We start from the raw sequence: 15230 nt of genomic DNA, 5'->3' as shown, positions 1-15230 counted from the left end.
CCCCTCTGATGTATGTAAATAGGGAGGGGTTAGGTTCCAGGTAATTTTTTTTCACGAGACAAGACCTTATATACATATATAGTATATATTTTAAACAAGTTCTAATCAGAGGATTGTCTGGGGACCTGCTCATGAGCTCTCTGAGCTTGTCCTAAAACAACCGTGTTGATAGTAGATGGGATATTTCCCAGAGAATCTCTTGCTGCTAAATGATTAACTAGCACTTGGCTGAGCCCTCAAGGGTTAACACACTGTTAATATAGTCTCACACTCCACAAGGCTGCACCAAGGAGAGACACAGTAGATGCAGGGCAGTGGCTGCAAACACTTCCCTGGGGAAACTGAATGTGATGAAGAACCCATGCTATCCCTCTGGAGCACACAAATTCCTCCTCTGGATGGTGCATGCATGGCTGCACAGGCCCCCACTTTCCAAAGTCCCAGGGTGGAGTGGAGGCGGTGCTCAACTCCTGGCACTGCCCCAGGCCCGCTCCCATTCCAGCTCTTCCCCTGAGCGCATCCTTGCTCCTACCCACCAGAGCCCCTGAATGCCCATGAAATATCTGATTGCTGTGGGTGGGAGGCATCGGCAGGGAGGGGAGGCTGCACTTTGCAGCCTCCCTCCTCCCCCTCAGAGCCTCCTGAATATTCGTGAAACAGCTGATTGCTGGGGATAGGAGGCAAGGGGTGGGAGGAGGGAGTTGCTGATCCTTGGGGCCAGCGGGGGGCAGGAGGCGCTGGGTGGGAGGTGCTGGAAAGGAGCTGATGGGGGGATGCCAGCCCACCCTGGTTCCAAGCCTCCATAGCCAAACAACGTTAAGGAAACATTGTGCACTTTAAATGAGTATGTTCTCTAATAGGTCAGGGATGTAACAACGAAACAACGTTAACTGGGACGACATTAAGTGAGGAGTTACTGTATTAACAAGCATGGTCAGACTTACCAGGGTTTAATGACCGATCTCCCTGAAAAAAAATAAATACCTGCAAACAAGTTAAATACTGCTGTGAAAAGAGGAGGACATTGGATCAAAGGCTTAATGCAATTTGAATATGACCATACTATTTGTTCCATTATATGCAACACATGAAAACATGTCAAATGACTGCTGAAACTGCTTCTTTTACATTGTGAAGAGGAAGTCTTCATGCTCTTTTTTCATAAATATGACCTAAAACCCCATGATTAAATTGCTATAGTTACATACACAATTAAACAAAATTAGAGGACTAGTCAACAAGGCAATAAATCTCTGGCATAATGTTGGCTGGGTTTCTGCAAAGAGCAAGGACGCTCTTCTACTTTGAAGCATTTGCTCAGAACTTACATAGTGTCCTATGGTATTGGCGTAGGTATCTGCAATCCAGGACATCTCCCTCTCACCTGTGCTCATATCGGGGGCAGGCACATCAATACCAGGCCCTATTAGCAAGAGTAAAAACAAGTCTCAAGGATTAAATACAAATATTTATCTTCAAATTCTCTATCTCCTCCCTTTGGTGTGACAGCTGGGATTGGTTGAGATGACCTAATTTCATATTTAAACCTCAGTTATTCAAGGAAGAACAGACCTTGTTTTAGTAACCTGGCAAAACCTGTTTACGCTATCAAAATCATTGACTATCTGGTCCACATTTTACTTAAGCATCTCATTAAAAAACAAACAAAAAAACCAAAGAAAGACATTCCATCTAACCGTTTCAATTGTCAATGCAGCTTAGCTACCACTAAGTACAATACACAAATCATTTATTTTGATAAATATATTTGTATGGATGCTGACAGACTCTCACGCATTCTAGAAAACAGGTACTTGGCCCACATAGACAGCAATAAAATGGAAGATACATAAATATGCTTGTTGGGACATCTATTGGGACTGTGTTTTCTTAAGAGGTCAGGAATGAAAGAAAAAACGTGCTTTATTCCTCTCCTGCTCCTATGAAACCAAGAGCTCTTTGCCTGCAAGTGTTCCAGCATCAGTTCAACTGAGAACTCTCTTCAAGTAGATAGGCTTAGGTGTTCAAAAGAGATTGAATGAAATAGGTCACCTATAAATGTCCCCACACAGGCTATGGGTTCACTTCATTTCTTTTGAAACCATCTCTGTGGTTCCTATGGGGTGGATCTTCCATTTCCTTCCTCTGATATCAGCCAAAAGCCTTGATTTTGCGACTACAGGAAACAGGGTAGTAGCAAACAGTTCAATCTAAAAGATCATACATAACCAACCATATTTCAAGTGTGACAAAATTGTGTGTTCTGAGCTAACCATAAAATAAGCATAGTTATCACCTAAACTATTTTAAACTTTCATAGAAAATGTACTGCAATTTGAAAGTAAACAGGAAATTTAATTCTTTCTAAATGGCAATGTCATTACCTTAACATGTACAAGGAAGAACTGGCATAAATCCTTTATTGCTAGGTACTCAGCAATTTGACATTAGCTGAAGCATGTTTGCATTATAGAGCCTACTAAAGCCATACTAAAGATACCAAACACCTTCTTAAAAGCAGAAATTCAAATAACGATGTGCATCAATCTCACATTAGACCAAAAGAAGTTAATAAAAGCCTGTGAGCTTAATTTGCCTTACCATGCTACACCCACAGAAGATGTCAAGCATGGAGGGAGAAGTTAAAAGGGCTGAACTCAGCTCAGTTGGGAGCTGACGGCTGGCTGTCACTCAGTAAGAATTCTGTAGCAAGAGAACTGATTTGGACTGTTGGCAGACAGAGCCCCCCTGAAGGTAGGCCTGTAACAGGGATCTCAAGACAGTTGGGAAGGTAAGTAGGAGCAAGTGAGTCCCCTCAGAATTCTCTATTCTGCGGAAGCGGCTGTAGGAAGACTCCTGCAAGGTCATGGAACCAGAGAGAACTCCTACAGCAGAACCAGGTGGGTGGCAGAAAGCACTAAAAAGCTCTTCAGTGAGCCGATGGAAGAGGCTTAGAGAAAGAGGCACTGAAACACTGTGAACCCAGGAAGAGGCTATGGCAAAGACCCAAGACAGGGCAAGTAGGAAGTGGTGCAGGGATATAGCAAGGGATCTATGTAGTCAGGCCCTGATTGCTTAGAAGAGTCCCTAGACCAGAACCCAGTTGAGAGGGAGGGCCAGAGTTCCCCTACCCACTGAGGAAGGTGGAACAGAAACCCCGTGACCAGGCGTAAAGACTACTGAAAACCCCTGATATCCAAAGTAAAGATCAACTAGTCCTGAGTTGGACTGAAGGCCCAACGTGAGATTGATGAACTACTGTTTTACTCTGCAAGGCAGGGACACTATATCTGACCCAATCAGAGGCCAAGTCTCAAGAAATGTATCACAACAGGGCTGGAGCATCATGTTTACAGGATACTATCTAGTCTACATTGCTAACATACAAGAAATTAGATTCCCACATTACAAGTTTACTAGTATCAGGGGCATAGCTACAGGTGAGCCATGGCCTACCCTCTTAACATCCAGACCCAGCCAAATATGAGCAAGGATGTAGTGCTGCCACAATGGCCCGAAGCGTCACTTGGGCACCTGAAATTCAGAATGGAGCTATGTGCCCACCTTTCAGAAGGCTACACTCCGGCAGCTCTGCCTTGCCATTTTCTGAGCCGCCTCCCACGTGTGCCCAGCTCAGCAGGTGAAGCACTTTATCTGGGGGCACCAGAGCTAGAAAGAGGGCATGGCATAGGGGGAGAAGCTGAGCTAGCACAGAGTCATTGCTCATCCATCCAAAAGTCAGGGCCCACCCAAATTTCCACTCCTAGCTATGCCACTGACTAGTATCACTGTACTTACATACCGATAAATCCTTTCTTTGCCAGCTCCATAGTAAATCTTCTTGTGATCTTTTCCAATTCATTATCCTATTAAGAAAATATAGTAAGTGCCAAAGGAGTCACTAGGATTTGGTATAAGTGTTCAAAGTCAGCCTAAAAATTTCCCACAAACATCATAGTTTTTTTTAAAAAAAATTAAAAGCTGTTCATGTGTTTACACATCAATTTTCATAGTATCTGCTGGTAACTCCCTTTTTTTGTACCATCAGTATAGTAGGTGAATTGCTTAGGGAGGAGGTCTCACTTTCTTTATGTATATTTTCCATTATTCAAAAGAAATCATGAATGCATCAGGAGAAACACAGCTAAGGACACTGGTCAAATATTTCAGTGTTTAAGAAAACCTTGTAAAAACAACCAATTTCCTAGCAAATAAATGTAATATAAATTAGATATATAGTAGATGACAGCAATCAGTTCTGATTATTGCATAATTAATGCAAAGTTTCAGTAATTCATACAAATATTAAGTTTATTTGAACTTTGACATTTCATGTAGTGGCTATTCTAGTTCTATAACATCTGATTACTGAAAAACATGGCTGCAATTGGCTCACTTTAAAAACTAGTAAGCGAATCACCCACATTATACAATATTTAAGACTTTAAAAATGTGTCAATCTTATTGCTAGAGAAAGTTTATGGTTCACTAAGTGCAAAATTATTCTGAAAAGAAAAGGTAATGTTTCGGATTAAGCTTTCTCCACGAATAGCATCATTTGAAAAAAAAATCTAAAGGCAGCAACTAGCCTGCAGCCTAAATTTCAGAAAAAGACTTTACAAATTAAATGATATAAGAGTATTTGACCTTTTACACACGGAGTTCTTAAATATCAAATTGTTTTGATAGACCTTTGCCTGTCAGTTGTACACACTGTATTCCTGGGGGAATTCTGCACCAAAAAGTTAAAAATTCTGAAATTTTATTTGTCAAACCACCACAATACAATCACTCCAGTTTAAATTATTTTGGTAATTTATTTGAAAATACCTGTCAACAAGTATGTCAACAATACACACAAAAACACCACAAAGATTTCCCCAGGCATAGACAGTTAAAGAAACCCCTATGACAGCCCAGTTCCAGTTGGGGGGTGCTGGAAGGGGCTGCTTGGGGACTCCCAGAGCTCCCCCTCCCCACCTGAGTCCAGGCACAGGGCATCCACCTACCCCAGAGCCTAGTCATGGGGCACCCCCTGGCCCAGACACTTACATACCTCCAGACTCTTTACTCCCCTCAGCTTCTTTACTGTCCTGCCAGGGGAGGTGGTGTGGTGCAACCCTGCCCTTCCTCACTCTTTGCCAGAGCTGGGTCTCCCGGGCCCTCTCTTGTCCCCAGGAGAATGAGGATTGGGCCTGGCAGCCAGTGTGTGCAGCCTCCATCCACACTGGGTTGGACATGCTGCTCATTGCCAACAGGGCTCTGCAGAGTCCAGCAGCCCCTAGTGGCAGCCAGCAGCTCTGCAGCCACAGTTCTGTAGGGCAAAACATGGAATTCTGTGCAAATTCTCCCAAGAGTAATACAGAGACTTCATTAAATCCAGAGGTGGGCAAACTTTTTGGCCTGAGAGCCACATCGGGGTGGGAAAATTGCATGCAGGGCCATGAATAGGAAGGAAGAATCCCATGCATCGCTACAGGCTGGGGATCGACTGGCTAAGCAGCCATTCTACAGAAAAGGATCTGGGGATTACAGTGGATGAGAAGTTGGATGAGTCAGCAGTGTGCCCCTGCTGCCAAGAAGGCCAATAGCATATTGGGCTGTATTAGTAGGAGCATTACCAGCAGATCGAGGGAAGTGATTATTCCCCTCTATTCGGCACTCTATTCAGCACCTGGAGTATTGCATCCAGTTTTGGGCCTCCCACTAAAGAAAGGAAATGGACAAACTGGGACGTCCAACAGAAGGCAATGAAAATAATTAGGGGGCTGGAGCATATGACTTACAAGGAAAGGCTGAGGGAACTGGGGTTATTTAGTCTGCAGAAGAGGGGGGGGGGGGGGTTTGATAGCAGACTTCAACTACCTGAAGGGGGCTTCCAAAGAGGATGGAGCTAGGCCAGGGGTAGGGAACCTATAGCATGTGTGCCAAAGGTGGCATGCGAGCTGATTTTCATTGGCTCTCACACTGCCCGGGTCCTGGCCACTGGTCCAGGGGGCTCTGCATTTTAATTTAATTTTAAATGAAGTTTCTTACACATTTTATAAACCTTATTTACTTTACATATAACAATAGTTTAGTTATATATTATAGACTTAAAGAGATCTTCTAAAAGCATTAAAATGTATTACTGGCACACGAAACCTTAAATTAGAGTGAATAAATGAAGACTCGGCACACCACTTCTGAAAGGCTGCCGACCCCTGAGCTAGGCTGTTCTCAGTGGTGGCAGATGACAGGACAAGCAGCAAAGGTCTCAAGTTGCAGTAGGGGAGGTCAGGTCTAGGCTGGATATTAGGAAACACTATTTCACTGGGGGGATAGGGGTGTGTGAAGCACTGGAAAGGATTAGCTAAGGAGGTGGTGGACTCTCTATCCTTAGAGGTTTCTAAGGCCTGCCTTGACAAAGTCCTGACTGGGATGATTTAGTTGGTGTTGGTCCCGCTTTGAGCAGGGGATTGGACTAGATGACCTCCTGAGATCTCTTCCAACCCCAATATTCTATGATTTTAGGATAATGTAAGGCTGAGGAAGGGAGTTGGGGTGCGGGAAGGAGTGCAGTGTGCAGGAAGGGGCTCAGAGCAGGGGATTAGGGGCTCTGCAGGGGGTTGGGGTGCAGGAGAGGGTCAGGCTCTGGCCTGGTGCCGCTTACCTTGAGTGGCTCTGGGGTGGCAGTGGCGCGCAGCAGGGCTAAGGCAGGTTCCCTGCCTGCCTGCCCGCCCTAGCCCCACGCCACTCCTGGAAGTGGCCAGCACCATGTCCCTGCGACCTCTAGGGAAGGAGAGGGCAGAGGACTCTGAATGCTGCCCTCGCCTGTGGGTACCTCCCCAAAGCTCCCATTGGCCACAGTTCCCCATTCCTGGCCAATGGGAGCTGCGAGGGGCAGTGCCTGCCATCAAGGGCAGCGCACGGAGCCCTCTGCCCCCACACGGGCCGCAGGGTCGTGATGCCAGTAGTTTCCAGGAGCGATGCAGGACCAGGGGATGCATGGAGCTTGCCTTAGTCTCGCTGTGCCACGGGGCTGGCAATCCAGCAGGCCAGATCTGGCCCGTGGGTCATAGTTTGCCCACCTCTGATTTAATCTAAGGAAAAAATAGATGGATTTCTACTGAGCTTTCAATGCTGTCGTACAAAAGAGCTTTCAAACTCTTCCCATTTACACAAAATATGTATATAATTTAGACTTACGGTATAGTTCTTTGTATTGATCTTAACACCAGCCTTTGCACCGCCAAATGGCACATCTGAAAAAAATTTTAAAAGAAAAGAGTTTCATTTTTCAAGATAAAAGGTAGAACAGAAATGACAAGATCTTTAAATTATGTAAAAAAGGGGTAACTTCTATAACTTTGTGTAAACATGCATATTTGGAAGTTATCAGGTCACTAAACCCTCACTGTCAACTGTGAAGCTGACTCTGCCACATCCACAGCACAATCTCACTAACGTTCACTAAAAATCTACATTCTGTTCATACAAGGGGAAGTCTTCTCAGATCAGCTTGAAGAGGGTCTTCTAAACACAGGAAGTCTAAGAGCTATTTAAATCTATTTCCTTCAAGTTTTGCTGTTTATTAAGGACAATTTTGTTAAAATACAATCTTAGATCTTCCTTACAGCCCCATCTACTCAATCATGAACTAAGTCCTTATGGTCAAGTGGGATGTTGCCATGCGGTACTAACATATTAAGCATGGGATAATTTTACTGAGAGATGAAACACAGCAGAAGAGCTGAATGCCGAGAACAAAGTACTATTGAAAAACATGTAGCTTCAATAATAGCAAAGGAAATACAGCACTATAGTTACTGGGTAAGCACTCAAAACCACTTGTTGCAGATTTTAACAGGTTAGATTTTAGTAAAAGGAGATTAGTATCTAAAAATAACAAAACTGAGTCCTTCAGCTATTTCACAGTGACTTAAATCAATGCTAATTCAAATGACAATTATTATCTGTACTTGACAAACTCGTATCACTTACCAACCACAGCACATTTGTATGTCATTAGAGAGGCCAAAGCTTTCACTTCATCCACACTAACATCTGTGCTGTAACGAATACCTGAAAAACATACAGGAAAAACAAACAAGAAGAATGAAGTGAGTTTGCAATTAGTATTTGCAAATTGCAAACAGCAACTCTAGGACACCAGCCCACTACATGCAAGTGGGCAATCTCTCTCTCAGCTTGTCAAGACTGAAGTAAGAGATGATGTACAACAGCCCCAAATAACAAAAGCAGTGTAGGAAATAAAATGCAAATCATTAACCTCAAGTTAGTTGTTTCCGGTAGTTTTCAATAGTAGAAATGAAAGGGGCTCTTAATGTATATGGTTAACTTGGGACAAATGGCGTGCCTTCAAACAAGGGACAGTTGAGAGGTATTAAAGGAGAGGGACAGCTTTCCTGTAGTAAAGGTTTAAAGCTTGACTGTTCTAAGTGCTCTAAAATACATAAAGTTAATAGCCTTGAAATTTGGTGCATGTCATGGACATACAGGATAGTGTCAGTGTTTGAAGTTTGGGTCCATTTGACTATGAGGTTCTAGAAATACAGCTCCCAGAAAGAAACCAACTTTTCTTTATGCTGATACATTCTGGCAACTTTTTTTTTTTTTGCTCACGGATAGATAACAACTTGCACAGCATACCACCAAAAGCTATTCTTACCCCTACCTATCATTAAATCCATAGACTGTTCTCAGACCCCACCTCACAACTGAAAATGCCCTGCTACTGACACAACCTACACAATTCTGTACTGTAATGATGCAGACTGGAACCTCAAGGTACATATCCACCTCTTTCCTTTGATAAAGATCACAGAGGGATCAGATCCAGATTTCATTGAATCATTATCACAACTCTACAATGCTCCTCAAACTAATCCCCAGATCTCCTCATCACAAGCACAACTCTTCCCAAGCTGTTCCAATTTACTCCTTTACCATTCTGTACAGCTAGGGCAGTGAATGCAGCTTGAGTGCACGCAGATAACTCCCAATGGCTATAGCCAGTTTGGGGAGAGTGGCGGGGGGCAAAGAGCTAAGGTTTGCCCTACTCTGTACTTCCTGGTGTTCAGAGCTTGAGATCTGCTGAACTCAACATTCTGGAAGGACATGAGCTATCACTGGGCAACCTTAACTCTGTGTTAACAAAGCTTGCCATTTAAGAATCAGTAGCTTCCAGAATGAATCATTCAGCAACATAATGCTAAGGCTTGCTAGCATTTCTCTAACCCTAAGCATTGCAACTCATTCACTTTATAGAAGATGAAGTGGTTTGTCGCTGGGCATGGAGACTTTTATAAAAAAAAATCTTGAATATGACCTTGCAGGTAGGGTAATGCAAAAACACCTTTGTAAAATTTGAAGGACTTGTAATATTTTGTATCTTTCTGACTTAGAGGGAGTTCAAAACAAACTGGAAGCTAATTTCACAAAGGTTGGGAGTATAAATTGTGTCTAAGAACTTTTATCTTCTTCTGATTACTGAAGCTGAAAACAGTGTGCGTCAAATGTCAGAAACTGGTTTTTAAAATTCTTTTTATATTTAATTTACATGGCAGTGTCATACTGCGTTACCTAGTTGCAGCTGCGAAGTAGGTAACTTTTTTTAGTCAACCCTATCTGGGTACATAAATAGAACTCTAGATGCTCAGACCTGCAGTTTAGAATGTGAACTTAGTGCCCACAAAAGCCAAGGGATAACAGCACAAGGTTGCCACCAAAAAGTAGCTACTATGCAAGTCTCTCCCACAGCTCTACAGAGTCTAAATTCTAACCTACAATGATTCTCTCCCCTAGTTCTACAATTTTTAAGCATAGGCTGTAAATTGTGACAAACTGGGGAGAGGGAAGGTTGTAGCAGGGACAGAGTGTACACCAGAAACTAGAAAAAGGCTCCACAGATTTCCTATTATCCAAAGGAGAACACAAATCCAGGTCCTCAGATGTGAAAAGCATTATCCAAAGTAACCCCCTGAGCTCCTCTGAAAGCCATTAATGAATGCACTGGAAATGATCCCAAGTCTACAAAGAAACTGAGTGTAGCTCAAAAGTCTGCAGCCAAATTTCTGCCTTCCTATGTGAACATATTTTTCAGTAAGTCTAACAAGAGTTATAGGGCTGAATGCTTCCCTCAGAACAGGCATATGATTTTAGTTTTTATCTGACAGTGAAATTAAAAAAAAGAAGGACTTAGGTTTTTCATTGCAAATTCATTACATAAATGGTTAGTGTTGAGACTAGAAATACCACAAACTGTTAAAGGAAATTTTAAGTTTTTAAAAAGGTGCAATGCATTAGAATAGTAATGCTTAAACTCTGAAATGCAGTTTACATGTTCTCCCCAATCTTGCTCTAATAACTCAGGGGAAGCAGAATTCAACTACCTTCCTGAAAATACTTCATCTGGAACGTACACTACATACGGCACAGCTTGTTCTGACTGAGTACAACAGTCCATTTTTGTTCAGTTTTTCCTGACACATACTCATCTTTCTAAGGCATGCCTGCCACTCAGTGTCAAACTAGAAGTGGCTGTAGCACCATCTACACTAAGTAGAAGCCAGCTTTTCTGTAACCAGGTTATGATATGCTCATTTGACTTAGTTACAGACATGGTTGACTTCTGTCCACACAGCAGCTCTTTCAGCTGTGTCAAACAACATTTCTACAGAGCTTTCTCCCAGTCCAAGTCCATTTGGCCATGCAGCAGAAGACTAACTTTGATGTAGTGGACAGACCCAGTCTCAACCTCATTTTTGAATGGATGTATCCAAAATTTGAAGAGAGACATTTTATGCTTGCTGAACAATGATGCGATTATTTTTCTCAGTTCAAACAGGGTTTAAGCCAATATTTACCAGTGTCCTGTCCTAAACTAGTATTTCCTGGGAAATTGCCAGCCCTTTGCAGGAGGATGCACAAGGATAAGACGTGATTTCTAGTATACTAAGGACTTCAGTGAAATCTAGTTTGACAACTTCCTAGTTTAGCAAATGACTCAGTGCAAATTAGATTGGGAAACAGCATTGCTATGCATCTGGAAATCCTTTCTGCACGGTGTTCCCATCTCTGAAAAACTTGTGCACATTTTTCACATTAGAATAAAGAACAAAGCTTGAAGCAATCCAACAGTTTATGGCACTCCAAAACATTTAAGAAACACAAAGAAGACTACCACATACAAGCTGCACACCAAAATCATCATTTTAAAAATCCTAGCATGGCCCACACAATGTCTCTTGAACCAGTAACTTTTAAAGACAGTTAGACAAAGTTATCTTTTGTAATGAAAGCCTTAAGCTACAGCATGACTCACAGCCATGGAAAATACTTTCCACTGGAAAAGACCCAGAAAGTCTTGTTTGTAAGTGAAGGATTTTCTTCTCACCACACCCAAAAAAAGTTAAGCCAAGCCACAGTACAGCAAGTTATTAGTTTCTTGTTCCTTTTTTTTAATGTTGTTTAAATTGCTTCAAATTCCAACCTACTTTGCTATTTAATTGCTGAAGAATAGGGAAAGACGTTTATATCGCAGGGTCTCAGCTTTTAAATCTGGACACATACAATTTTCATTACTGGTCAGTAGTACATTAGAAAAATAAAGGACTGATTCCGCCAACCTGTGACTATGATGTAGAGAGACAGGCCAGTCAGCTGAATCACCTTTAGTCTGAATTGTTAGAGAGGTTAAAAATTACATCATACCAGAAATATTTAACTGTATAATACATCAGGAAAAGCCCACACCAGCAGAAGGAAAGGAAAAAGTAGTAAAGATCATAAGTAGCATGTTGCCAAATACAATAATTCATTAAATATCACCCACCTCACCAGTTTGCCATTCTAGATTTTTTTTTTCCCAGAAGAATAGAATACAGGACATTTCAATAGTGCCAAGTACATTGGTGCAAGTTAATTCCACAGGATAGTGCGCAAAAGAGAACTATCACTACAGTTATCCAGCTAAAGCAGGGGTGGGCAAACTATGGCCCACGGGCCGAATCCAGCCCATCAGGGCTTTAGATATGGCCTGCAGGATTGCCACCCCCGTGGCGTCGCGGGGCTAAGGCAGGGTCCCCTGAAGACCCGGGGGGGAGGAGGGGGGAACAGAGGGCTCTGTGCTGCCCTTGCCCGCAGGCACCACCCCCCGCAGTTCCCATTGGCCGGGAACGGGAAGCCGGGAACGGGAAACCGCACCAATGGGAGCTTCGGGGGAGGTACCCACAGGCAAGGGCAGCGCATGGAGCTCTTTCTCCCCGCCCTCCCAGGCTGCAGGGACAGGGTGCTGGCTGCTTCCGGGAGCAGCGTGGGTCCAGGGCAGGCAAGGGGCCTACCTTTAGCCCCGCCACGTGCCACTGCCACCCCGGAGCTGCTCAAGGTAAGCGGCGCCGCGCTGGAGCCTGCACCCCGATTCCCTCCTGCACCTCAACCCCCTGCCCTGAGCCCCCTGCCACACTCCTCCTTCACCCAACCTCTTGCCCTGAGCTCCCTCGTATATCCCACACCCCTCCTGCGCCCCCAACCCCTTGCCCTAAGCCCCTCCCTAAACACTGCACCCCCTCCCACACCCAGCCCTGCATTCATGGCCCAGCATGCAATTTCCCCACCTAGATGTGGCCCTGGGGCCAAAAAGTTTGCCCATCCGATCTAAAGCCATCAAAGTTGAATGTGTACTCAACAATTATCCCTCCAACATATAACAGGACAGAAATTCAATAATTTTTGGATCAGAAAGAGTAAGTGGAGGTTTTTCTTTTTTCCCCTCATGTATTCAAAAAAGGAAGCCAGAGAAACCTTCTCTACTGGAGATACTAAGGCCTAAATCAGATCACACTCTGGCAGATCCCTAGAACATATTTTTAAAGTTTGACAAAGTCAGATTTCAAAACAGATTGCACATCTCTCACTGTGTCCAAGTATCACCCTCTAAGAGTCATGGATGATACATTCACAGATGCTAAAGCCACAAGGGATCATTAGATTACCTAGTCTGATCTCCAATAGATTGCAGACCATTACATTTCACCCAGTTAACCTCTGTACTAAGTTTAAAAGCTTTTATTTGACTACAGCATAGCTTCCAGAAAGAATGCTTGAACACCAACAAACAGTACAGCAAGATGAAATGGAAACTTTAGATCTGAATTTCTTCTCTTTATAAGTCCTGAATCAGTTTAGATGAGATTTTTGTTAGAGGATGTGTCATAGTAGAAGCTATTTATAAGCATAAGAACAGCTTTTTGGATTCGAATGTCAATAGAGTCTGCAGTGGTGCTCTTATCTACAAATCATACTCCAGATGTACAGCACGAGTATTCAGCCTACCCAGTTTAAATAGGTATTACAGAAATGGAGAACTGTCATAAAACAGGTACCAGCAGGTACCCCATGAAAGACCTTGATTTTTTAAGTGAAAAAAATCAAATCAACCTGTCTTCTAATCCAAGACCTGAACGTGTACAAGTTTTAATGTTAGGCATATAATATGCCTTGGCTTCCAAAAGAAACTGACAGTATGTTACTTTTAGACACTACAGAATGACCAAGTTTCAAATGCAAATTAGATTTCCAGGCATACTGAGAACCTAGTGATGCTTAATAAAATGTACCATTTGCAAGTGGATACATTCAGAATGTTTCTGGACCCTTTGAGTTTAGTTATCCCACAGCATGATCTCTACATTAGATACTCCAACGTCTACAGAATATAAAGTAGTCCTTCCATTTAAGGAGCAAATAAAGGTTCTCTAGTCACCATAGTAACATTTCATAGCAAAACATCCCAGACCACTACTCCCACTGAATTAAGCTTCTTACAGAGCTCAGCAAGTTTGAATAAGAGTTCATCACAACTTGGAAGTTTAGGGTTTTGTTTTCTACTTTGAATTTCATCTCTTAAAAAAAAAATACACCCCACAAAAAAGAAAATCAAGACTGGAAAGAGATACAAGCTTCAGGCATTTTTAAAGGTCAATTTACCACCCCCCCCCCCTTTTTTTAAGTGTACAAAATGTACTTGTTCTGTACACCACTCTATATGCAAAACATAGGTATCAGAAAATAAGTTTTTTTCATGGCAGGGACTACTTTACTCTGATTGTACAGCACTTATCAGAATGGGGTCCCAGATCCCAACTGGGATTTATAAGAGCTACAGCAATCAGATATTAATTGTAATCTCACATTAGAAACAGCTCTTCTGATGCTGCAACAATCAGTTTAAATCAGTTTTCACTGATATAAAGTAATTCTGCTATAGATACTCATTTTAGACATGGTGATCCCCTGGTAACATTTTCAAATGGGTTAAGTTTGGGAGGAGTACAAGGGAAGAGGTTAGCTGGTTTTTGTACTAAAGGATTAGTCCATATTATGGATTTATTAACCATCAATTGCATATATATAAGTACCACAACCACCAGCTTTCACATGCAACACTAGGAATAGAACTCTTAACTGCCTGCTCAAACATGATTCACAGGCTTCTTCAGAATGCATGATCATTTTTCCACATGTGAAAGTTAACCAAGAGGTGCACAATGAATACCAGGACTTGTGTTTAGTGTTTATTAATAAGCTGGAAATGGGAGTGAGCAGTAAAGTGGCAAACTTGCAGATGGAAAAAAAATAGGTTATTTTAGTGAAACTCTAGAGGGACCTAACAAAGCTAGGTGAGTGGGTAATACAATGCAGGATAATATTCATTGTTGACAATGCAAAGTAACTTGCATTGGAATAAATAAATTTAACTACTCATGCTCATTCCTGAGTTCTAAATTAACCACCCAGGAAAGAGACCAGAGTAAACTACATTAAACGGAGATTTAAAAAAAAAGAATAAAATCCCTCTTATTCCCAGGGATTAGCCAACCACTAAATTAACAAGGAAAACCCTCTCTGTGGGTAGATTAGTCTACGGTTGTCTATAATAGTGATTCTTCCATTTTACTTTGATGCATCTACTAAAGGTCATTGTTAGAGCAGGTAACTACACAGTTCTGTCGCATCTTACGTGCATTTAATATGCACGAATTCAGCTTCATGCGGTTAGCAAAAAACAAACAAAAACAAAAGAGAAATATAACAATTTAAATACAGTTCCTGTAGTGCAGGTGATTCCGCCCGCCATTACACTCAATGTAATTTTGACTATACGCGGTTTTCACTTTACACGCTGACCATGGAACTTAACCCCAGCATAAGATGAGACAGACCTGTAT

General features: G+C 42.4%; 1 protein-coding gene across 1 annotated transcript in view; it reads right to left on the bottom strand.

Annotated features, from left to right (window-relative positions):
• The window catches only part of GLUD1 (glutamate dehydrogenase 1), a 51322-nt gene that overhangs the window by 23534 nt on the left and 12558 nt on the right, over nucleotides 1-15230 (bottom strand). The window contains exons 2-5 of the mRNA XM_050958603.1: nucleotides 7984-8064; nucleotides 7189-7244; nucleotides 3803-3866; nucleotides 1329-1423 (exon numbers count right to left, since the gene is read on the bottom strand). Coding sequence (XP_050814560.1) covers nucleotides 1329-1423; nucleotides 3803-3866; nucleotides 7189-7244; nucleotides 7984-8064 — 296 coding nt within the window. The remainder of the gene's footprint in view (nucleotides 1-1328; nucleotides 1424-3802; nucleotides 3867-7188; nucleotides 7245-7983; nucleotides 8065-15230) is intronic.

The sequence above is a fragment of the Gopherus flavomarginatus genome, chromosome 6 (assembly GCF_025201925.1).
Source record: "Gopherus flavomarginatus isolate rGopFla2 chromosome 6, rGopFla2.mat.asm, whole genome shotgun sequence".
NCBI classification, from domain to species: Eukaryota; Metazoa; Chordata; order Testudines; family Testudinidae; genus Gopherus; species Gopherus flavomarginatus.
This window is presented reverse-complemented; position numbering and strand designations above follow the sequence as displayed.